The sequence below is a fragment of the Trachemys scripta genome, chromosome 16 (genome assembly GCF_013100865.1).
Source record: "Trachemys scripta elegans isolate TJP31775 chromosome 16, CAS_Tse_1.0, whole genome shotgun sequence".
Taxonomy (NCBI): Eukaryota; Metazoa; Chordata; order Testudines; family Emydidae; genus Trachemys; species Trachemys scripta.
Genome location: NC_048313.1, coordinates 20206929 through 20231320, shown reverse-complemented (window position 1 = coordinate 20231320; position 24392 = coordinate 20206929). Strand labels below are relative to the sequence as shown.

Here is a 24392-nt window from a genome sequence, read left to right as displayed (position 1 = left end):
CTTCAATAATGTAATTAGTTTGGATACCGGTCAAGTAGATTGTCCCCCTGCTTGGAAACTGGGCTTTCCACAATGCATTGGGATGCAGATTTAGCAGCAGTATTAGTTGATATGTGCTTTACTCAGGGCTTAATATTTAAAAGAAGGTATTAACATTCTTCCCTCTTACGGGTTACTGAAATGTGAGCGGTCCCGCTGCACGCATTTCACACCTGCCATGCCAGTTGGTTGTGCTGCAAGCAGACTTTTGCAGGCCAGTATAGCTAATAGAACCAGATCTGGAATATCTCATGTGGTGCCAGACTTCTAATGATTTTTAAATTTTTTTGTTTTTGCTGAGTTTACCAAGATAGTCCTGAGAGCCTGCCTTGTTCTGATTACTGTTTCTGGTTCTCCCTGATCCACAACAGTTGAGCATCCCTTCTCTTTGGAACCAGAATCAGCGCTGCAGGGGAAAACCTAGCGGTTTCACTTTCTAAGCCTTTGTCATGTTTGTCCGTTCTGCTTTGAATAGGTTGCAGTGAACAAACTCAATGAAAACCCTACAGAGTTTTCTCTGAGTCTGTATTACACCTGCAAACTTTATATGCTGTCGTTGTGAAGCCACAAATTGAGCCAGGGTCTTTCTTAACAATTTGAGTGAATTGCTCTAAAAACATGCTCTGAGTCTTGTTTGTGACAAAACCAGACAATTTTCACATTATTTCTGGTTTCTTTGTACACATTCTCACAGCTCTACTCAAAATACTGAATTTGGCTAACACATCAGTATTGAAAACTGCTTGCAAGTTCATTAACCTCATGTGATCCCATCTGTGTTTGATCTTTCCTATATGGATCTACCTTTGCTATTTTGATCTACTATTACAGGGGTTGGCAACCTTCAGCATGCAGCCCATCAGGGTAATCTGCTGGAGGGCCGCGAGACATTTTGTTTGTTGGCCGTCCGCAGGCACAGCCCCCCGCAACTCCCAGTGGCCGGGAACAGCGAACCGCGGGCATTGAGAGCTGCGGGGGGCCGTGCCTGCAGACGGTCAACGTAAACAAAATGTCACGGCCCACCAGTAGATTACCCTGATGGGCCATGTGCTGAAGGTTGCCGACCCCTGTACTATGACTTACAGAAGACATCTCAAATGGCTGGAGTGGTTCCAGCAACGCTGCCTCAGGAGGATTCTCAGGATCAGCTGTGAAGACCGATATATTAACATCAGCGTTCTCTTTGCAGCCAATATCAGCATTATGGAAGTGCAGATCATGAAACACCAGCTCCGCTGGGCTGGCCATGGTGTACGTATGCCTGCCACTTGCCTCCTGAAGCAAGTACTCTTCTCTCAGTTAAGTCAGGGAAGAAGGGCTCGCGGAGGGCAGCGAAAGCGCTTCACACACCTACTGAAAATACACCTTAAAAAGGGAGGCATCCACCCAACAAACTGGGAGGACTCGGCGTGGAACAGAACACGGCGGCGCCACACCAGACACCAAGTCACAGCTCACTTTGAGGAGAACAGACGTGCTCATGAGACAGAGAAGCGACAAAGGAGGAAAGAAAGGGCACAACACTCCAGCCAACAACTGTCTCCTCCAAGATTACACCTGTCACTTCTGTGGAGAAAATCTGCAGGGCACGAATTGGGCTCCTCAGCCACTTAAAAACCCACCAATGAACCCCCTTGGCAGACATCATCCTCGCATTGAGGAATAGTCTAAGACTATGAGCCAGTCCTAAAATATGTCACCATTTCCTGAGGTTTAGAAGGGAGAAGGTTTGTAGTGGGATCTAATTGGTTTCTAAATTGAGATTTTGCCAGTCTGTCAGCCTTTAATGACTGCTAATATACTGTTGAGGAAGGTTGGGCCTTATCTTCACATTAGCTAATGTGAGAGAGATTCCTAGAGATGATAGGGCTCTTTGTAGTTTTCACACATTAGGTGAACGTTGTTTTCGCTACAATTTTACTGTTAGCTGATACCTTTTTTCCTAGTGTGGATACACCCTCAGTTTGGTCAGTGCCTTCTCAGCCCATAAAGGGCATCCCTACCTGGGGTGAAAAGGTATATTTTTATGTGATAGTTAGGATGTGTAGACAGGACAAATTGTCATTTTACCTCAGTGTAGCTGATTGAGATGGGCCTAGGCCTTCTCTTAACACAGCTTTTTTTTTTCTCTACTGTAGACAGTACCAAAGAGTCCAGCATTACTGCCCAGAAAACTTCCATTCTCCTCTGATTCAGAGTGTTGATCATCTTTTCCCTTGGTCTCTCCAGTGACTGCATGCTAATTGTCATTGTCTACCAGAAGACTGTTAATGGTTTTTTAACAGTGATGTTCTGCCCCTGCCTATATTTTTAGGAGGATGTCTGTCTGCGTGTTTCCTTTTTAAGTTGGCTTCTTAGCCCCATAATACTTTGCTAACTAGCTTCACAATGGAGATATCCCATCTCCTAGAACTGGGAGGGACCTTGAGTCCAGCCCCCTGCCTTCACTAGCAGGACCAAGTACTGATTTTGCCCCAGATCCCTAAGTGGCCCCCTCAAGGATTGAACTCGCAACCCTGGGTTTAGCAGGCCAATGCTCAAACCAGAGAAGGACCCTTTAGAACTGTTCCTAGCAAACAGAAATGCAGTTTGAATCCATCTCTGTTCCCAAAGTGACTCTCCCAAAGGGAAGTGGGTAATGTAATGAAGTGGGAATATTTTGTAGTATTTTTGAATCCTATTTATGCCTCAGTTTCCCCTATATGCTGCATTGTTACCCAGTGATTGGAAGGAGTCTGTTTGCTCTCAAGGCAGGGAAAGAGAGAGAAGTGTGGGTGTTGCCTAACTATCTGAGCCTTAGTCTCCATATCAGTGGAGCCTTTGAGAAGACAATGGTGAATCCAGTCACCAGGATATTGGCACCTACCAACCAACAACACAGAGGGATATGTACTTCTCAGCCTCTCCTTAGGGAAGCTGAACAACCATCCACCTGCTCGAGATCAAAGGACTGAAGAGAGATGAAGTGGGGGGGATAAGAGTTGGCTGCTGGAGGGAATCAGGGCTCTCACCTGGAGTCTGACAAAGGATGTCTGATAGAAACAGAGCTAGAACCAAGGGGTTCACTACAGCTTGGCTGGGCTCTGAGCTAACCAGAATGGACTATGCTTTAACCTTCAGTTCACTGTGCTCACCTAAGGACTTCCTATGCTGTGTTCCAATTAACGCATAAACCCTACTGTTTTCACAATGCTGTTTGAGTGTCATTGCAAATGCTTGGTGAGGTGCATTAATCCCCGGAGAATGTACAAATCTCTATCAGGAGTCCGTTTCCATTGGACTTGCTGAACGGAGCTCAGTGGTGAAGCAGGAGTACTGAAGGCCCTGAGGTTCAGTCCAAGGAAGTGGTGAAGCTGTGAGATTTACCGCGAAGGAAGACTGAGACCTGAAGGGGGTCTGGCACACTGAAGGGGTTCCTCCTAGACATGGTTCCAAAGCTGGGGCCATATCACTGATCCTGTAGATCCCTGGCAAGTACTGGGGAAGTATTTAAATTGAACAGTCTGGACTGATGATTTGCAGTATGCAAGGTTGGAGACTCAAGTTTTGATTCCATGTCTGACTTTCTCCTCAGCCCAGCAGCTGCTACGTATTTCTAAGGTAGCATGTTTAACAATTGATTGATCCATGCTGGCAGATGGTTTAGTACTGTCAAATGTGACCTTTGAGTGTAGCGGAAAAAACAGGTCTTGTCCTTTTTATGCTTAATCAAAAAAAAAGCCCCGAAAGACTTTAAAAAAAGTCTTCTGGCAAGGCTGGAAGTGTCTATGATGGTGGGAGAGCTCATGTACCTGATAAGATTACAAAACATGAAAATGAAAGAGCAATTCAGAGAAGGGATTTATAGGGACTGCTTTAAACTTTGTAAAAAGCAACAGAGAGTCCTGTGGCACCTTTAAGACCAACAGATGTATTGGAGCATAAGCTTTAAACTTTGGGGTGCTTTTGTTAGCCCCTATCTAACCAATGACTAAAGAAAACCTTTGTAAAAGGTTCAGCAGTTTCATCCCTTCAACTGAAGTGTTAAGAGCTCACAATAAACATCCCTTATTTCCTAGGGGTCTTCTTAAAAACAGTCCTGAGATTTCTAAGGGATTGTCTACACTTAAAACGCTGCGCTGGTGTAGGTGCGCTGCTGTAGCACTTAGTGAAGATGCTACTTACTCCCACAGGAGAGTTTCTCCTGTAGGCGTAGGTACTCCACCTTCCCAAGAGGCGGTAGCTATGTCAAAGGGAGAAGCCCTCTGGTTGGCATAGCGCTGGCTACACTGGGGGTTAGGTTGGTATAACTGTGTCACTCAGGGAGGAGGGATAGCTCAGTGGTTTGAGCATTGGCTTGCTAAACCCAGGGTTGGGAGTTCAATCCTTGAGGGAGCTACTTAAAGATCTGGGGCAAAATCAGTACTTGGTCCTGCTAGTGAAGGCAGGGGGCTGGACTCAATGACCTTTCTAGGTCCCTTCCAGTTCTAGGAGATAGGATATCTCCATTATTTTTTTTTTTATTTATTTATGTAGTTATACCAACATAAGTGGGTAGTGTGGCCCAAGCTTGTGTACATCAGGTGTCACACCTGGGCTAGCCCTGGGTTACCCCCATGCAGTTAGGGTGTCCCAATATTTAGGCATTTGTCCCGCGTCCCGACCAATGTTTGTCCCGATATTTAATTTGTCTCGAAATTTTGCACTCTTTATTTATTTATTTATTTATTTATTTATTTATTTATTTATTTATTGCTCTGCTGGTAGTTACCTTTGGGGGAGGGGGAATTTCTGCTAGAAGTTGGTGGCATATAGGGTGGGATATAAAAATATAGGATAAATGAGGTATTGGAGTTTCAACAAGGATACAAAGGGCCTCTGCTTTTGGCTCGTTTATGTTGTGCGGAAAAGATTCCCTGAGAACCTCTAGTGAGGGTGAATCTCGTGAGGAGCATGGCATCGTCTTTATTTAACACCTGCTTAATGATGCAAGCCAAGAAACTGCACCACCACTTTGCAAGCACTTGTACCAGCTGTTTCTTTTTTAGTTATTGTTTATATGCTGGATTAAAACATTAAAGTCCTAAAATTCCCCCTGAGTAAACATCTAGACAATAAAGAATTGTGTATGTATAAGGGATGGCAGTGGGAGAATCCTGCAGCAGATCAAAACAAGCTGTAAATTAATCTCAGCAGTAAAGCTTGCTAAATTAGACCAGTTCATAAAGTGAATCTAGTGCAAGTGAAACTAGTCTGTCTTTCAAACGGTTAAAGTTTTTGCCTTTTGAACTTCTTCGAGTTATTTATAAATGGTAAATCTGTCTTGTGTAGTTGTTACTTACTCATCTTGGTCAGATAAGCAAGGTTTATTTTTGGGAGTAGACAGGTGAAGGTTTTATGGTTGCTAGTATAATTGACTAGGATTCAAACATCACCTGTTGCCTTTTATCCACTTACATGCTGTGAGGATTTAGTTCAGACTTTCTGGGCAGTCAAAGAGCATGCTTTTGAGGCAGTATAGCAGAGGCAGGACGCTGTATGGCACAAACAGGTTCATAGTTACAAAGTAACAACAAGGGACAGAGATTTAGCAGTCCAGACGTGACTGTAATCTTAAAAACATGGTACAACATATTGCAATAGGGAGGCTAGAGTCGTGGTGTCTTGTTTTTGTTCATTGTGTGTGGAGTTTTCTGGACTATTTACTTTCTTTTCATAGCAATATACTACCTTGGGTCAGATCTCATTTGCTAACCCACATTCTGATACAGCTGGACATGTAATTGTATTTCTAAAGGAATTTCAATGAACTGTCTAAATGGGACTCTATTAACATTGCAAGTGCAAGGTTTATTTAGACTCTCGCCTTTCCCTCTGCCTCTGCTTAAATCTGTTAAGTGGCAGTTCAGTCTGGGTATGTCTACACTGCAGGGTAGGCCAGGGTTAGTAGAACTCAGGTTTGTAGACCCTCGCTTTAACCCAGGGCTTGAGCATCTACACTCATTTGCAACCCCATGTTAGGAATTGTTGAACCCTGGAGCTTTAGCATCTACACTGCATTATGCAAGCCCAAGTCCAACCACCCATATCCAGACTTCCCAGCCTCCTCCCAAAACGTGGCCATGATAGCCCTTTATTTATGGTGCAGTGTGGGAAACTCAACTGTCCACAAAACTTGAATGTCCAGAGGACAAAGAAAATCAGCCCAGGGATTGTGGGATGCTTTCAGTGGACTCCCAGAGCATGAATCTGGTGCCTGTGTCTACACTACAGAGCAATAGGGCTTGAACCGTGGATCTTGGCTTGACTTGCGCTTGGTCCCTCCACCCCCATGAGGTCCTGGGAACCTGGGTCTGAGCCCTGGGTTAGTGTGATTTGTGTGTAGACAGAAAGGGGTGGGTGGATTAGGTTTGAGTCTGCATTTGAATCCTTTGCTTATATTGCAGTGTAGACATACTGTGACTGGATACTCTGAGTCCCAAAGATACAGGTGCAGTCTCTTCATTATGAAATCTCTTCTGTTGACATCTTAATTCTTTGCTTCGGCATTTATTTGTTAGCAATTTTTACATTAGGGGATTAATATGATCTTTCAGTTTGGTGGTTAGGAGAAAACATTTTTTACTGCATGTTTTGGTATTAGTTAAAAATAAATTGAGTGCTGTGTTATATTGGCTCCATCTTTTAAGAGAGTTGCATTATCTTTGTACAAATGTTTAAGATTTATAATAATCTAAAATAAAATTGAGGCACTTCCCTTTTACAGCAAGTACATTTTTATCATAATTTGCATCTGATAAAGTAGAAAAGCAGCTGTTCAATAACATTGGTGACCTGTATTTTTCTACATCACAAAATCAGCACACAGTTGGCACCTCAGCTAGGTAATCTCTGCTCAAGGGGGGTTTAGAATTATAAATGTGGAAGGGAAGGAAAGCTGTAGATCAAAACCAAAGTGCAATTGGAAAAGCTACGTGGAGAAAAGCTTATGCAAAGCCTTCTTTCATTGTGCTTGGCTCTATCAATTCTAATTTCTCTAGCACTTACAGTTTATCCACTTAATTTTTATTCAGGGGTTGCAGCTGGAAAGTAAAACATTAAAAGGCTTTACCATTAATCAGGAGTAGCTAAGAAGGCAATTATAACTGCACATTAGTAAAGCACCAGACCCAGATGAATTGCATCTGGGGATTGTGGAACAGAAAGAGTCTTTTTGTGGGATTTCACTGGCCCTCTAAGTACACCAGATAGTACGGAGGATTGGGAGCTCGCTAATATACTTCCCAAACTTAATCCTTTTGTGCAGACAGTTGAAATCTCCCAGTTGTGAACTTACAAAAACTGAAAACATTCTAAGGAGTTAAGAAAAGAACACGAGAAGAGCAAAGAAACACTAGTTTACACGTGTAAACCTGACTTGACTTGTAGTGAAGAAATTGGCAGCTTTTGAAAGACCAGGTTGCGTAACAATTTCAGATGACTAATGCAAGGGGCAGCCAGACTGGATCAGGATATGGAAAACTGACTCGCACATTCTAATTTTCTGGGTATTTCACTGAATCCATTTAGTGGAGCGGATGAGGCTTTGGGGGGATACCAGAGTACTATGTAGAATGATTTGCACAGTCATAAAGCTTAAGATGCAAAATGGAAACTCTTGAGAGATCAGGTTCTCAGACCTCTTCAGGGTCTGAGAATTTGTCTTTCGTGAACCTTTAATGGAAATATTGTCCGATATCCAGCCATTCATGATCCCCAGAACAATTTCCCCTTCCATGTGTGATCACATAATGCCCCTGTAGCAACTATAGTAATTTCTTACATGGAAAAACATTAGGAAAGTATCTAACATTTGTAGCTGGCCCACAGTATAATTTAGTAGCTGGAAATCGAGAAGCACCATTTTACTAAGTCAGTTCTTTATATACTATCGGTGGTCCACAGATCACTGTTGATCTAGATTAAGAATTCACTTGGAGTCAGTGAATGGAAGTATCTCAAGATGTACTTGAGATTCTATTGGATGCATAAACAGGGGAATCTCAAGTTAGGAGTAAAGAGGTAATTTTGCCTCTGTATTTGGCACTGGTGTGAATACTGTGTCCCAGTGCTGGTGTCCACAATTTAAGAGGAATGTTGATAAATTGGAAAGAGTTAAGAGAAGAGCCACAAGAATGATAAAAGGATTAAAAAGCAGGCCGTATAGTGATAGACTCAGGGACATCAATCTATTTAGTTTAACAATGAGAAAGTTTAAGGGGTGACTTGATTAGTCTATAAATATCTACATGGGGAAGAAATATGTAATGGTCTCTTCAGTCTAGCAGAGAAAGGTATAATACAATCCAATGGCTGAAAGTTGAAGCTAGACAAATTCAGTGTGTAAATAAGGCATACATTTTTAAGAGTAATTAACCATTGGAATAACTTATCAAGGGTTGTGGTGGATTCTCTATCACTGACCAATTTTAAATCAAGAGTGGATGGTTTTTCTGAAAGGTCTGTTCTAGAAATTCTTTTGGGGAAGTTCTATGGCCTGTGTAATATAGGTCAGACTAGGTCAGTGTTCCCTTCTGGCCTTGGAATCTATGACGATGGAAAATGATTAGTGAATGGGAAGATGACACACAAGGGACAGCATTAGGGCCTCTTATTTACCTTGTATATGTTACTACTTAAAGATAGCACAACCTGCTGGTAACAGAGAAAGAGGGGACAGAAAATAGATATCCTGAAGAATTCCCACTCTAACACACCTTTAGTAGGAGAGATGGTCACAGCTACCAAGGTGCACCAACCAAGCCAACAACTTCCAACAGCCAGATGCAAGTTTGTTCATTTAGGAGCATACGATATAGGCCAGTGCTGTCCAAACTTACTGATCTTTCAAGCCACATACGACAGTCTTCACAAGTTCAAGAGCTGGGGTATACCTGACCAGGGCCCAGGGCTCGTGTTGCGTGGGAGGCACTTGCGGGGGCTCGGGGCTTCAGCCCTGCTCCTGTTGAAGCCCTGCTGCTGGGCAGAAGCCCTGAGACATTTCCTTCCCCCTCCCCCCACCACCACCCCCCCCCCTGCTGGGCAGCAGCCTCTACCCCACCATCCTGCTGCAAGACAGAGTCCTGAGCTCCATCCCTCCCCCAGTTTGGTAGGTGGGGAATGGGAGGGACATGGAGGGCTCCCCGAGCCACACTTTAACAGTAAAAGAGCCACAGTTTGGTCATCCCTGATATAGGCTATACATACAACCCAATCTGCTGTCTGTATCCTGGAAAGCAGTGACTCTGAAAAGGGCTGGAGGACCATTGTGGATAATAAACTGACCCTGAGCTCCCATTGTATCTCAGGATATATAAACAGGAATGTTGAGTAAGACTAGGGAGGTAATAATACTTCCGTATATGGCATTGGTGAGACCACTGCTGGAATGCTGTGTCTAGTTCTGCTGTCCATGTTTTAAAAAGGATGCACAACTTGGAGAAGGTTCAGAGAAGATCTACAGAATGATTAAAGGTCTGAAAAACATGCTTACCATGAGACTTGGGAGCTCACTATTTAGTTTATCAGAAAGAATGTAAGTGGGTGATTTGATCATGGCCTAAAAGTATCTGCATAGGGAGAAAATATCTGACATTTTGAGTGGTGCCTTCAATTTGATAGACCTAACAGGATCCAATGGTTGGAAGTTGAAATTGGAAAAGTTGAAATTGGAATGCAGTTGTAACTCCTTAACCGTGTAAAAAGTAACAGAGGGTCCTGTGGCACCTTTAAGACTAACAGAAGTATTGGGAGCATAAGCTTTCGTGGGTAAGAACCTCACTTCTTCNGACTATGGCCAAAAGAAACCAATATGATCGGCAAGCCTGACCTCTTACATAGTAACGGGTAAAGAATCTCACTCTGTAATCCAAGCAGTGGAAGGAATTCTTTTCTACTACAGACACAAGCCAAATAAATTATGGCTGAAATAGAGCATATCCATTAGAAAGGCATCCAACATCATTTAGAGACTGCAAGTGATGATGAATTTACCACATCCCATGGCAAGCTGTTCCAATGGTTAATTACTTACACGGTTAAGTATCAGAGGGGTAGCCGTGTTAGTCTGAATCTGTAAAAAGTAACAGAGGGTCCTGTGGCACCTTTAAGACTAACAGAAGTATTGGGAGCATAAGCTTTCGTGGGTAAGAACCTCTTCTTCAGATGCAAGATGTCTTGCATCTGAAGAAGAGGTTCTTACCCACGAAAGCTTATGCTCCCAATACTTCTGTTAGTCTTAAAGGTGCCACAGGACCCTCTGTTACTTTTTACAGATTCAGACTAACACGGCTACCCCTCTGATACTTAACCGTGTAAGTAATTAACCATTGGAACAGCTTGCCATGGGATGTGGTAAATTCATCATCACTTGCAGTCTCTAAATGATGTTGGATGCCTTTCTAATGGATATGCTCTATTTCAGCCATAATTTATTTGGCTTGTGTCTGTAGTAGAAAAGAATTCCTTCCACTGCTTGGATTACAGAGTGAGATTCTTTACCCGTTACTATGTAAGAGGTCAGGCTTGCCGATCATATTGGTTTCTTTTGGCCATAGTCTATTAAATCATTGAAAACAGAGAACTAGTTTCATCCCTTGGATGGATGGAAAGGGTGGCCGGGTGGGGAATCTAAAAGTGGAAATTGTCCTGTGGTATGAATGGATTAATTATATGGGCTGTTAAATCACTTGTGTTGTCTTTGGTCTCTAATTTCACTATGACAACTGTGAAAATTCAAGAGAGCCTAATAGCCTTTTCCTAAGCCAAAGATCTCTTCCATTTCTTAATTTCTATGAAAAGCGACAGAGTCCTGTGGCACCTTATAGACTAACAGACGTATTGAAGCATAAGCTTTCGTGGGTGAACACCCACTTCGTCAGATGCATCTGTATTCACCCACGAAAGCTTATGCTTCAATACATCTGTTAGTCTATAAGGTGCCACAGGACTCAGTCTGGATCTGTAAAAAGTGACAATCACGGCTACCCCTCTGATACTTAAGTTCTATGATTATTAAGCCATCAAGCCCTTCATGCTCCCTCCTGGAGCCAGTGCAGGACCTCTCTACAATACATTATGTACTGTTTTGTCCATTGTAGTTTTAAATGTCCCAAGCAATGGGGCTTCTATCCCGTCACTTGGTAGACTGGATTCAAGAGTGCTACTAACCTAAATTTTCCCTTTCTCACCCTATACTCCAAGTTGTACCCCTGTGTACCGTGCTGCCTTTAATAATTGCTCTCCCTCCTTGACACTTATACCCTTCAATAATTATGGGCTCTCATATTCTGTCCACATATCCTTGGCCCACTACAAGTTATTTCCATAGTTCTGTATTTCTGTGCAACTAATTCCTTTCTGCCCTCTAATTGGAGAAGTATAACAACAAACTCTCTCCACTTTATTGATACTTTATTGGCAACACTTTATGCAATAGCATCTTAACAAACCATTAGAAAGGGCAGATCTACACTATAAACTTATTTTCTCCCGTCAGCATAGCTACTGCCTCTCATAGAGGTGGATTAGCGTCTTCACTGAAGCGCTATGGAGGCGCATCAAGTGTAGAGCTGCCCAAAGTGCCAGGGGGGATCATGGCCAGTGCATTAAAAGCATCTATACAATATTTGGCTATAAGGAGAGACTGACAGATACGTAGAATATAGGTACAAGATGTCGTGAATATATCCAAGGAAGTTAACTTTTCAGTGCATAACAACTTTGTTTGGAAGATTGCATCCACTTCTAATCAAGGGTGTGCAAAGGATACTGTTGAGCAATGTGTGAAGCTATCAAGCTGTGACACAAGAAACAAACTGGAAAAATACCCACTGTGCCATTGCCCCATTAGTTTTGTCGAGGAAAGCTAACTTCTAGGATTAACTTTGGGGCAATGTTTTGAAACAGTAGCCCATCCAACTAAACCTTGGTAAGGTGGTGCACAGTATATTTGGATAGGAAGAGAACTAAAGCCTTTCTCGATGAAGAGAGCCATGTCATAATTAGCCTGTACACCAGTAATCTGGGAGATGTATAAAACTGTTTCAGGTGGTAATTAATGACAGAATCCTGGATATGTAGCCCTTAACTATTAGCAGTGAGAGAAGATGAAGACTTTACACTGCCGTTAATTGTTTCATCCACTCATCAAGGATCCTATGATTGTTTTTTGCCCAGGCATGCTGAGTGTGTACAGTTAATATCTCTAGGCACTAAGGAAAAGATCTTAAAGCCCAAGTTCTTGCTCAACTCCCTGAATCAAAACTGTAGTTTTGCTTTAATCACATCTATTTTTTACTCCACCCTCCCTCAAGAACTCAATTCATCGCCTTCCCGGCATTGATGAAGGACTTCTGGCTGTGTGCTGTAGAGTTGACTTTCCGCTAAGCGTTGCAGCATCTCCACCAGGTGTGGACGCATGCTTGGTACAAACCCTCCATTGTTACCAGCGATTTAAGGTTTGCATATTGAACGAGCGTGAGCACTTAACTTAAATGTACTGTTTGGCAGGGAATCTGAAAGTCATTCTGACTTGCACCAGTGAGCAGTCATAACTGCATGTGCTAGCACCTGCTGCCAAAATCCTTTCTTGCCTGTACATTATTGATGGACTGGGCCATATGCCAGAGACTTTTTAAGATCCCAGTACAGCCTCCCAAAGCACAAATCCTCAACCCTGTAGACAAATTAATCAGCTCCAGTTCTGATTTAATTACTTTTACACACACACATTCTTGTTTCTTTGGGTATTTTGGGAAGGAGTTTCCTGTTCTTTTCTTTTCACTCTATAAATTCTCTCTCACATGCGCACACCACGCAGGGCTTGCCGCTGATGCTGTTTGTTTGCTGAGAAAGATTCTTCAGTTCCAGCTTATTCATTCAGGAGCTGTCGAGTTCAAAGCAGGAAGTGTGACTCACTTAGTAAACAGCAGAGTCTTGCAGTGGAAGGCAGAAACCCAGTATTGGATTTCTGTGGTAGAGCTGTAGTCTGTTTTTGGTTGTTCACCACCACCACTGGGTCTGATGATTTTTTTTTCCTGATTGGATGTGGGCAAGGCCCACATAAATAATACGATTGTATGGCTGTGAGATGGCTGCATTATTCTCCTCTTTCCTTCTAGATGCCACAACTTCCTAAACTGCACTAGAGAAAAATGCTGCTGTAGGGCAGCTTAGGAACTCCACTCTAACAGTGTCTCCCTGTTCCCCTCCCAAGACATTGATTCTGATCCATTTATTTAGTCCCCACTCCCCAGCTCCCAAGCTATGCAGGAACTGCCAAGCTCTTAAACTAACTCTTTAAATGGCCCCTTAATGGACCAAATGTATATTTCCATTTCATTTTTAATTTGTATTGTTTTTCTGTAGTGTTCCTGACGGGTATCTTCACACACTCTCATGCCATTGGATTTATCCTCACAGCACCCTAGTGAGGCTGGGAGCATTATCCTCATTTTTATGGTGTGTACTAGGGATGGAAAGCGTCAATAATTTACCCAAGGTTACACAGGAAGACCTTGGTACAGCTGGGATTAGAATGCAGAATGTAATAATCCTTATTTACTTCCTCATCGTAGTGCATTTTTAGATTTATTTCAATAACATTGATGGTTATTGAATAAATTTTTAATTAGCTACTACTGTCACATAATGTAATGCTGTTCTATTGCGCAAAGCAGTAGCAGCATGGTGCTATGGACGGGGCACCAGACTACGAGTCGGGAAACCTGATTCTGTTTTCAGCTGTTCCAATGAATGCTCTTTGACCTGGCCAAGTTACCATAACTTTCCCATACTTCAGCCTTCCCAGATGCAAAAGGGGGCTAATAATCAGACTCACCTTTTGTAGAGTGCTTTGCATTCTACAGATCAAAAGTATGAAGTATTATTGGCCAAGGTTTATTTTAAATGGTTGCCTAAAGTTAGATACCCAAATACATAATTAGGCATCTGAACAGAAGCAGCCTGACTTCAGTGCTCCTCACCCACAAATTATATTTGAATCCATGAGAGAAACCGATCTTTATTGTTGAAAATCTGGCTGCTTTTATTTAGTAGCCTAAGTGTGGATTTAGGAGCCCACCTTCAGTCAACCATGCTTGAAAACGTTTGGCCTTTTTTTTTTCCATTTGAATTGGGCAGCCTTGGTGCCCCAAGTCGGTCAGAATACCCATTCCATTCTCGGGGATTTTATGCAAGTCGCTGGATGCTTTCCTTCTGTACCATCCATACCGCATCACAGACTTCATCTCTCTTTCCCCCCGCGCCTAGGGTAGCAGATGGACCCTCAGCACTCCAGGAAATTCCTTTTTTAGCAGGAGGGGTTGGCTTAGTGACTGAAGCGTCACATATTAATCACTGGTTCAAATCATGACAGTGCAGCACTCCTTCCAGTTAGACAAACTGACTTCCAGGCACTTTAAGATACTAGGACTTGTCTACACAGGAAGCTAGTGCAGAATAAGTTCAGGTGTGAATTGAAAGCACAATAGCTATTCTGTGCTGTCCTGTTCTCCCCCCCCCACCCCCACCCCGGGACAAGCACCTACCGCACTAAAAGTGCCATTGTGCAGTTTAACGTAATCTACTTTAAAGCCACTTTTAGGGCAATAGATGCTTGTTCCTAGGTGGAGTTAGCGCAGAATAAGCTAATGTGTGAATTTAAATTGCAACAGCTATTCTGTGCTAACTTCATGTATACAAGCTTGTAGAAGCTGCAGTCCTTTCTGCTCTGATGGACATTCAAGGTGGTAGGGGCCTTTCAGCCAAGGTAGATATCTTCTTACTGTGTAGCATTTTAAATAAGATTTGAGGTTTGTATCATACGACCTTGGACAATAATGTTCTCTCCTCACTACTGTTAGGTAGTGTACTGCAGTGGTTCTAACTTATTTGATCACTCCCCTCCCCTTATTTGTGTCTGTAGTAGTTTACGGCCTGCTCTCTCTCTCTGCCCCCTTCCTCCCCTGCCACGCAAGTACATATATGGCAGCCCAGGTTTGAAGGCAGGGCAGAGAGTGGTGACTGCTCTCTGGTCACCTAGCTTTGAAGGCAGAGCAGGTTCTCACGCCTCCCCAGAATACATTCTATGCCCCGCAGTTTGAGAACCTCTGGTGAACGGTGCACTAGATGGTTGCCACCCGCATTTCAGTGGCGTTGCACGTTTACTGAAGCCCTTTGGGATAAGAAGCTATAGAAATGTAAATTATTTACCCACTCACATTCAAAGGTACTACCCTTCTGGCTAAGGAGGGGCTAGATGCAACTTTCTCCAGAATTTAACAACTCTGTTGCTTAACGGGCAGCAGAGTCAGCCCTTGAGTAATCTAAGCTACTCTGTCCCCCGGTGGACTAAGTGTGCCATCTCTGCAGCGCTTCCAACCTCTGCCAGCTGGCAGAAGAAGAAACTGCTTCTGGGAACAAACCTGGGTCTAGTAAGTGGCAGTAGCCACTAGACTGATTATCTCTCCTTTCATGTCTATGTTTTACTGCATAGAATCATTTGAGTGCAGATTGTAGCTGCCATGTTGTCTGATGTAAATCTCTGACAGTTTATGGGCATAGTGAGATGCACAGCTGATTAAGAAAATGGCAGATTTTGTAGGTTGGTCATATCAGGAGTGGCAAACTTCCCAATTTTTTGCATGTTAACGCCAACTAAAGAGATTGAACATCAAAAGAGCCAGTTAGCAGTCTCGGTTTCCTAATAACAGAAATAAATGTGCTTGTGAACAGAGCCTGAAGTTTCTGATTATTTTTTTTTTTTAAAACAAGAAAAGAAATGTGAATTAATCATAGGCCAGGATGTAAGCACATTTTTAAAGTTAAGACATATCCACATGGGTCTCTGGAGCTGCCTGAGCCAGAAATAACATTTCAGGACTTAATCTGGATGCGGTTTGAGTGAGCGAGAGTGTGTGTTGCCCAGAAATGCATCAAACATGCTGTTTTCAGGTCAGACTATACTAGCCATGGATTTTCTGATTTTCATGAGACATTAATAAACAGGGAGGAAAATACTTTGTTCTATGGTGCTGATTTTAAATTGGGAAAGGCACTAGATACTTTAATGTCTGCATCACAGAATGTTTAGGCATAAAGACAGAAGTGTCCATGCTCAGAGACCAAGAAAGAAATAGACTTAAAACATATACTCTGACTAGATCAGTTTAGACTGTCAGTGTATAATTCTGCTAGAAAAATGTCATAGCGTGATCACCACCTAAGTGATACATGATGAGAAAATGTCCTTTCAGTTATGGCTTCTCACCCTCATTCTCATTATTTACTGATTTAATCCTTTGTCTGTCGAGTATATTGAAGGGCTTTACAGGAATTAATTATGGCTCACTACTAGTGCGTAAGTCACAATTGTCCCCATTATGCAGAAGGGGAAACTAAGTCACTCAGTGAAATGAACTTGGGTCCGGGTCTCACAGCAGGTCAGTGGAAATGCTGAGAATAGAACCCACGTGCCCAAATTCCCGTTCCCTGCTCTAACACATACACTGCACACTGGTTTTGCTTTTTGGTTAAGATGAGGTCCCCCTCAGCTCTCTTCAGAACAATCCATTTATCCCTGCAGTAGGAACATTAAGGTGTATGTGCTGTGTACTTCAAAGAGGAAAATCTGACATTAGGAACACTTCAGTAACTAGCCCAATAACTTGTGAGCATCCATTCCTTCCTTTTTTTCACCCTGCTTTCTCTGACTTAATTCACACATGTGGTGTCACCTACTCTATTAGAAGGACCCATACAAGTAGAGCCAGCGTGGCCAGTTGCTCAAAAGAGCTCAGCTCCTGTTTAGCCACCAAACCAACTTGCCGTGTTTTCAAAATAGCGCAGGCCATTGGGTGCTTTTGAAAATGTGGCCATAAGTGTCACAATGACAGCTGATGGCCGCTTCTGAAGATCACTCTTCATGTGATGGTCTGCCTGCCTGTGAGCCTTTGTTATAATAACACAGGGGGCAGGGGCACAGGCAAACTCTGAGAAGATTCTCCTTGAATTCACAATTTTGTGCACCTCACAAATAAATTTAAAAATATACAAATCAGCTCTACTATTGGTATAATGCAACAGAGGGTCCTGTGGCACCTTTGAGACTAACAGAAGTATTGGGAGCATAAGCTTTCGTGGATAAGAACCTCACTTCTTCAGATGCAAGTAATGGAAATCTCCAGAGGCAGGTATATATCAGTGTGGAGATAACGAGGTTAGTTCAATCAGGGAGGGTGAGGTGCTCTGCTAGCAGTTGAGGTGTGAACACCAAGGGAGGAGAAACTGTTTCTGTAGTTGGATAGCCATTCACAGTCTTTGTTTAATCCTGATCTGATGGTGTCAAATTTGCAAATGAACTGGAGCTCAGCAGTTTCTCTTTGGAGTCTGGTCCTGAAGTTTTTTTGCTGTAAGATGGCTACCTTTACATCTGCTATTGTGTGGCCAGGGAGGTTGAAGTGTTCTCCTACAGGTTTTTGTATATTGCCATTCCTGATATCTGACTTGTGTCCATTTATCCAACGCATCATCAGTGATCTACAACCCATCCTGGACAATGATCCCTCACTTTCACAGACCTTGGGAGGCAGGCCAGTCCTCGCCCACAGCCAACCTGCCAACCTTAAGCATATTCTCACCAGCAACCACGCACCGCACCATAACAACTCTAACTCAGGAACCAACCCATGCAACAAACCTCGATGCCAACTCTGCCCACATATCTACACCAGCAACACCATCACTGGACCTAACCAGATCAGCTACAACATCAGCGGCTCATTCACCTGCACGTCCACCAATGTTATATATGCCAGCAATGCCCCTCTGCTATGTACATTGGCCGGACTTGACAGTCACTACGCAAGGCCACACAATAGCGGATAGCTGAGCTCCAGTTCATTTGCAAATTTGATTGAACTAACCTCGTTATCTCCACACTGATATATACCTGCCTCTGGAGATTTCCATTACTTGCATCTGAAGAAGTGAAGTTCTTACCCACGAAAGCTTATGCTCCCAGTACTTCTGTTAGTCTCAAAGGTGCCCCAGGACCCTCTGTTGCTTTTTACAGATTCAGACTAACACGGCTACCCCTCTGATATTGGTATAATAGAACTCAAGTCATTCCAACACCAGCTATGTTGTTGCCCCAACACCTGCTCTACTGTGAAAACAGATCTGTCTGGGTGCTAATAGAGTCCCCGCTAGATAATTGTAATGGTCCAGTCTGGCCTTAAAAATCTATGAATCACTCTAGTGTGTGATCTTACAAACATTAGTGAATTTATTCTCATAACCCCTCAGTCAGTCAGAGAATTATCATCATCATTTTTATAGAAAGGAAACAGAGATGAAGTACTTGCCCAAGGTCACATAGGGAGTCTGTGGCAGATCCGGGAACCCAAATCTCCAGAACCTTAATCACAAGTTCATTCTTCCTTATTATTAGTAACTTAAAGGCCATTCCATTCTGAGAATTAAAGCGAGGATGGGAGGAGGGGCAGGTGACCTTCCTGAATAGAGCTTGGCTTTCTTTGAAAGTTAACTACTTGTGACGCATTGTATCCACCCTGTGCTGCCTGATGCATCTAGTGTAAGCATGTGCCTGTAAATTTACTACTGCAATAAAGGACATGTTTTAATTCACTGCTAGCGGTGTCCATCAAGATATTTATACACTGCTATGCCATTAGCATGGTATCTGAGTGCTGCAAAATCATTTGTGACACTGTAGTTAGTTAGGTTGGGTCAACATTTCATTTTCCCACTAGCAACAAGGGTTTATTAATCTAGCTGTAAAAACTTATTGTGGGCCGCAGCTTGGTGCAAAAGATCTTGGCTCCCAGTCTTTTTTCATTCCAATGAAAATGTGCCATCTGCTCCCACTTTCACTTAAAATTTCCTCTTACAAGTGTATTCTGTGGCACAGTTTGCAGCCTTGTAATTTAGACCCATTATGTTTTTTTTTCCAAGGAGCTAATGTATTTCATAGTTGGAGTTACTTTCTTCTTAAATTACTTGAAAAATATGTCTTTATGGCCCAGAGATTTCTGCGTGTGTATGTTAAGCTGTTGGACTCGACACAACAGATTTAAAGGCACTTTGAGCACTACCTTCATGCCAAATGCAGTCCGCTACCATTTTCCTCTTATTACAGAGCTTGCCCCACAAAAACTATTGGTCCTAGCATGCTCCACCTTGATGTTTGTGCCCTGTCTGCATTATACCCTGGGATCTGCAAGTTGTCCTAACAAGCAGCCAGTGTAGCTCTCCCATCGCCTGTATCGTTTTTGTGGGCTTTGTAAGTGCAGGCTAAGAGTGAAATCCTTGCTTTTCTTTTCTTTCTTGTTCTTACTGAGTCAATGGGAGTTTTGCCTGTGTAAAGATCCAAGGTTTGGCCCAGTGTACGTATTCTCTAGCTCCTTATTACAGATAGCTCAGTGGTTTGAGCATTGGCCTGCTAAACCCAGGGTTGGGAGTTCAATCCTTGAGGGGGCCACTTAGGGATCTGGGGCAAAATCAGTACTTGGTCCTGCTAGTGAAGGCAGGGGGCTGGACTCGATGACCTTTCAAGGTCCCTTCTAGTTCTAGGAGATGGGATATCTCCATTACTGAAATGTATCAGCCCAACTGGAGTTATTGTAGCTTTTTAAATAAACATTTTAAAATTAGTGCATTTAAAATTACCAAAATGTTTATTCCGTGGGGCTGTCACGGCCGGTTGGATAAAGAATGCAAACTTTCCAACCTAATATGCCCCAAATCTGTCTTCTCTGGAAAACTTTTACTGTCTCTTGGGTAAATAAATGCAGATACTTGTTTACCCAAACGCTAAATAACCATGCACACACTAAATACATTGTACCAGAGGAACTATGGGGCTCTTGTAGGAGCATGCAGGGCCAAATGCAGCCTGGGGATTCCTGAAAACAAGCCTGGAACTACATGAGGAGGATGAAGCTCCTCCACTGAAGTTGTGTAATCTAGTGAATTCAGTCGCCATCTTTCAAGGAAAAGAGAAATGCAAATACTTATGTCTATGCATTTATTTTTAAAATGTAAATTTATACACCAATCAGGTAGCAGCGCTGCAGCTTGGCCCGTAAGGGCCACATTTGAAATAACGGGGGACCCCTAGTCTCTTGGGTTTTCTGTCATAAGCCGTTTTTTTCCTCCTCTCCCTGATGCATATTTAATGTTTATATTGCACTAACAACCCAGAAACTCCTAACAAGGCCTTGATCTTGATGTCGTAGCCTCTGTACAAACACATTTAAACACATGATACTTGCCCCAAAAGCAGACAATCTACATCATCTTCATTTGGGGACAGGAGGGAAACAGCCAGCTTCAGGCTGAAATAACACGGAGGATGTGACAGATGCTGATGGAAAGAAATTAAATATTAAAGCTGATGCTGTGGCTGTAACTCATTCTGTTTGTTTTTTGTTATTCTCCACTCACTTTCCCCTCTGTGTTAAATGACATGATTTAGGACTGAAGTGCCAGCTTTCAGCCTCTAGGTTTTGGTGTTTGGAAATATACGTAGAGAGATATATTGTGTCTCTGAGCATTTATGTGTAGAGGAAGAGAGCACTCCAAAGCCTGTAAGACCACATAAAGATGTTACATAGAGCTGTAATGCGGAACAAAAACATGAAAAGTGCCCTAAAAATTCCCAAGATGGAACAAGACACGATAACGGGCAATTAAAATAAATTCTGGAGTACCAAAGCTGCAGAACCCAAATCACAGTTGACTAAAAGACCTGGCTCTTCCAGAGCGTGGCATAGTTTTTTTTAGGTGGCTACAGAGATCTCATTATTAAAGCACACTGAGCTATAATGTGATGTTACCACACTTTCTTTAGAACTCGCTGCCACATAACCATCCTTTATGGAAGATAAATAACCTTGATTCCCACTCCCAATGGCTTCTAGTCTTCTTGCTGTTGCTGCTTGCAGTCTCGTCAAAGTTTAAAACAAAAATAATAAAAAAAAATCTTTCCACTTTTTTACCTGGCACCAGATTGTAGTGTCGAAGAAACAGGACTTGGACCTGTGGGGTTTCATGTTTGGTGTAACTGCATATTTACCATTTAAAGCTACTGCGGATGCTTCTAGATATGTATTTGAAACTCCCTTCCCCCCTGCCCACATGTATTATTTCTTTCTCTCCCTGCCTTGAGCTACTTATTTTCCTCATACAACTGCTTGTCATTGTCTCTCAGGGAAAGAGCAGGACTGGCAGCTGAGTATGTTAGAAGCAGAGCAGTAAATGGTCAAAAGCAGCATGCCAAAAAGACCACCCCTGCTTTATGGCATGATGTAAAAAAATGCTGGAAAAAATCCTTTCGCTCTTAAAAAAACAAACACACACACACACACACACACACACCCAGGCTGAAAATCCTGAACAGTAACAACTTTTCAGCCTTTTAATTTTTCTCCCCCGTCCAGTATTTTCTCCGCATAAATTAATTGGGCAGATGTGGCTTCACTTGAACATTGAAACAGACAGGATCGGCTTGGACATCATCAGCATTAGGTTTCAGACTTTGAAGAGAGGGTACCCCAGTAAGAGGACACATATTTTTGTTAAACTATTGCAAAATATTACAGGGGAGTAAATAAAGTGGCATTCATACTTAAATCCAGTGTTTCACAAACTTCTAGAGGTAGAAACCCTTTTGATAGAACTACTGAAAATGCTTTCAGGACCAACACATTTTTTAAAGCTCTGGCCATGGTCCACAGTTCACAGACACTTTTGAGATGCCATTTGTTTGAGGGATGAGGCGTATTCTATAAATATCTTCTATTATAATAAAGGGAAAATAAACTTTTTTGTTTTGTGTAAACATTAATACCTATTAATACTCTTCCCCCACTATTATAAACCTCCTCTCAGTAATGCTGATTAAGGAAAGCTACAAGGTCAGCATGTAGCTTTCAGGGACACGCATCTACTTCGAAAAGAATCTAGACCCAAGTGTGCGTATAGAGATCAAACTACCGGTTTGCACTTTCGCTAGTTCACGGGTACAGGTGTTCCTTTTTCCCTTTTCCTTTTCTTATAAAATTCTCTGTGATGCAGCAGCTGTTTCTGACATTCCCTTGCTTCTAGAACAATACGGCACAGCTCCTGCAGTATGGCCCCATGAAATGCTCTGAAGCTAACAGTTTGTCGCAGTCTATTAGGAGAGGCGCAATCCATCCTCTGGTCTTTATTATTATTTAGCTTAACTCTTTCCCTCCTTTTGTACCTTTTATTTCAAAAAGGCAGAAATTGAGAACAATTTAAAAAACGAGTCCGCACGTAGCACTCCTCCAGGAACAAGAAGGGGGTGAATCCCTTTGTTTGGGTTTTAAATGAGACTGCCATATCCCCAGTACTCCCTTATCCTCTTGAGCTACTGAAGCGAAGCCAAGTTCAGCAGCAGCACGCAAAAGCCCTTGCATACACTTTTATTCTGTAATTATGCTGCAGGTGGAATTTAGATGGCATCTTTATTGCGCTTGAAATGTGTCCTCCTGGTTCTGTGGGAGCAGCATTTGTGCAACTGTGCTCGTCCGTGCCGTTACAAATAGCCATTGGGCATCGATCTCAGGCAGTCTCGCTCTGTCCTGCTCCATAAAACCTGGGCCCGAATTGCCTGGCGGATGCCAGTTCCATTACACACGATCCAAGAAGTTAACTGATCCCCCTAATAGTGAATAATTTATCTCTCCATTAGGCAGTAATAAAGTGGTACACTTCACAGAGCACTGCGGTGAGGATAATTTGCATTTCCTCTTTTGGTTACGAGCGACTGCGTAGCCCCCGCCATTTTTTTTTTATATTTAAAATTTTATTATTAAAAGTATTTTCCCCTCTTCACCAGAAGCCAACATAATGGCTTTTTCATTGAGAGCGATGTGCTCATACACCGCTTCTCAAACAATCTGTCCTGTTCTGGTTTTGCTTAATGCTATGTAGCGATTATGTTACAGCCTCTCTCAGGTGGCTTTCTTCCCTCCCTTTCCCCTTCCCCCCCCCCCCCTCCGCTGCAGGAAGTACCATAAAATGCATTTATTCACTCTTTTAAATTGTTTCATTTCAGAGGTTTACAAACGAGGACCACCTGGCGGTTCATAAACACAAGCATGAGATGACATTGAAATTTGGTCCTTCTAGAACCGATTCAGTCATCATAGCAGGTATGTGCTGCGCAGTCCTGGTCAGCTCTGAAAATGGTGCACATTAATATAGCCTGTAAGATTAATACTAGGGACCAGATGTACTGAAAAACGTCTCTACCTCCCATAAAAAGCTCTTGTGATCTGCATTTAATCAGGGGGAAGGAAAGCCAGAGGCTGCCTTCCAAGTTTCTACTTTTTTCATTTTTTATGGTAGTATCAGGTTTTGTAGGATTTTTTTTTTTTTTATACTCACCCTTTTTATCAAGACTCTGGAAGATTTACAGACAAAAGGTCTTTCACATTTCTTCATGCACTTTGAGGATGATGAACAAAAGCTGACAAACTCTGTTTCCTCTCCTCAGCCCAGGTGTCAATTTTCTTGAGCTTTTAGGCTGGCAGTTAATAAATTAAAACTCCATCTAGTGCATTGGCTACTGCCGAGAGTGCATTTGTAAAGCCCAAATGAGTTGCTCTGGAATTACTCTACACGGTCAATGCAGCCTTTATAAGATTTGAGAAAAATGTACCTGGTTGTCTGGCAGCGGATCATTGCCCGTTACGGATAGTCTCCCACCCTGTCAATCCTGCTGCATTTTGGTTTCTTAAAAGGGGGCAGGGATTGTGTCATCCATTGAATGAAACTGCTGTTATATTGAAAACGTGAAGGGAGGAGGAAATCTCTTAAATTTTATTTCAAAAACTTCATGTGAGAACCCAGTTTGATCTCTCCTGGGGGCAGAGGGGAGCTCACTAAATGGACAAACACCGTGTCACCAGATTTGGTGCTGATGAAAGCAGTTGCAACTCAGTCCACTTCTTACGGCTGTGAGATTAATCACTACACAGGGTGTATCTTTACTGAGTTTATCTAGTTTGGGAAAATTTGCAGTAAAGGCAGAAAATACTTCCTAATGGGGGACATATTGGTTATGGAATAGTATCCATAGAGAAGTGTTGGAATAGTTGTAAATCAGATTGTACAAAACCTTGGCCAGGAAATGCTGGGATGAATATTGAAAACACTTGGATAATTTTCCTTTCATTCTGTGAAGTTGGAGTTGGAGGCTAAGGGGGACTGCATGGCGCTCAAAGAATGTTCTTTCTCCATTGCTCTACCTCCCAAAAAGGGATATGGAGGACGGGTTGCAGTTT

At 42.6% G+C, this 24392-nt stretch overlaps 1 protein-coding gene across 6 annotated transcripts in view; it reads left to right on the top strand.

Moving 5' to 3' along the window:
• ATF7 (activating transcription factor 7) overlaps positions 1–24392 on the top strand; it is a 119300-nt gene that overhangs the window by 54941 nt on the left and 39967 nt on the right. For all 6 annotated transcript variants that reach the window (XR_004648335.1, XM_034791844.1, XM_034791845.1 and 3 more), the window contains exon 3: positions 23162–23258. Coding sequence is in view for 5 of the 6 variants with exons in the window: in XM_034791844.1 (XP_034647735.1) it covers positions 23162–23258 (97 nt within the window). In the remaining variant the exon portion in view is untranslated. The remainder of the gene's footprint in view (positions 1–23161; positions 23259–24392) is intronic.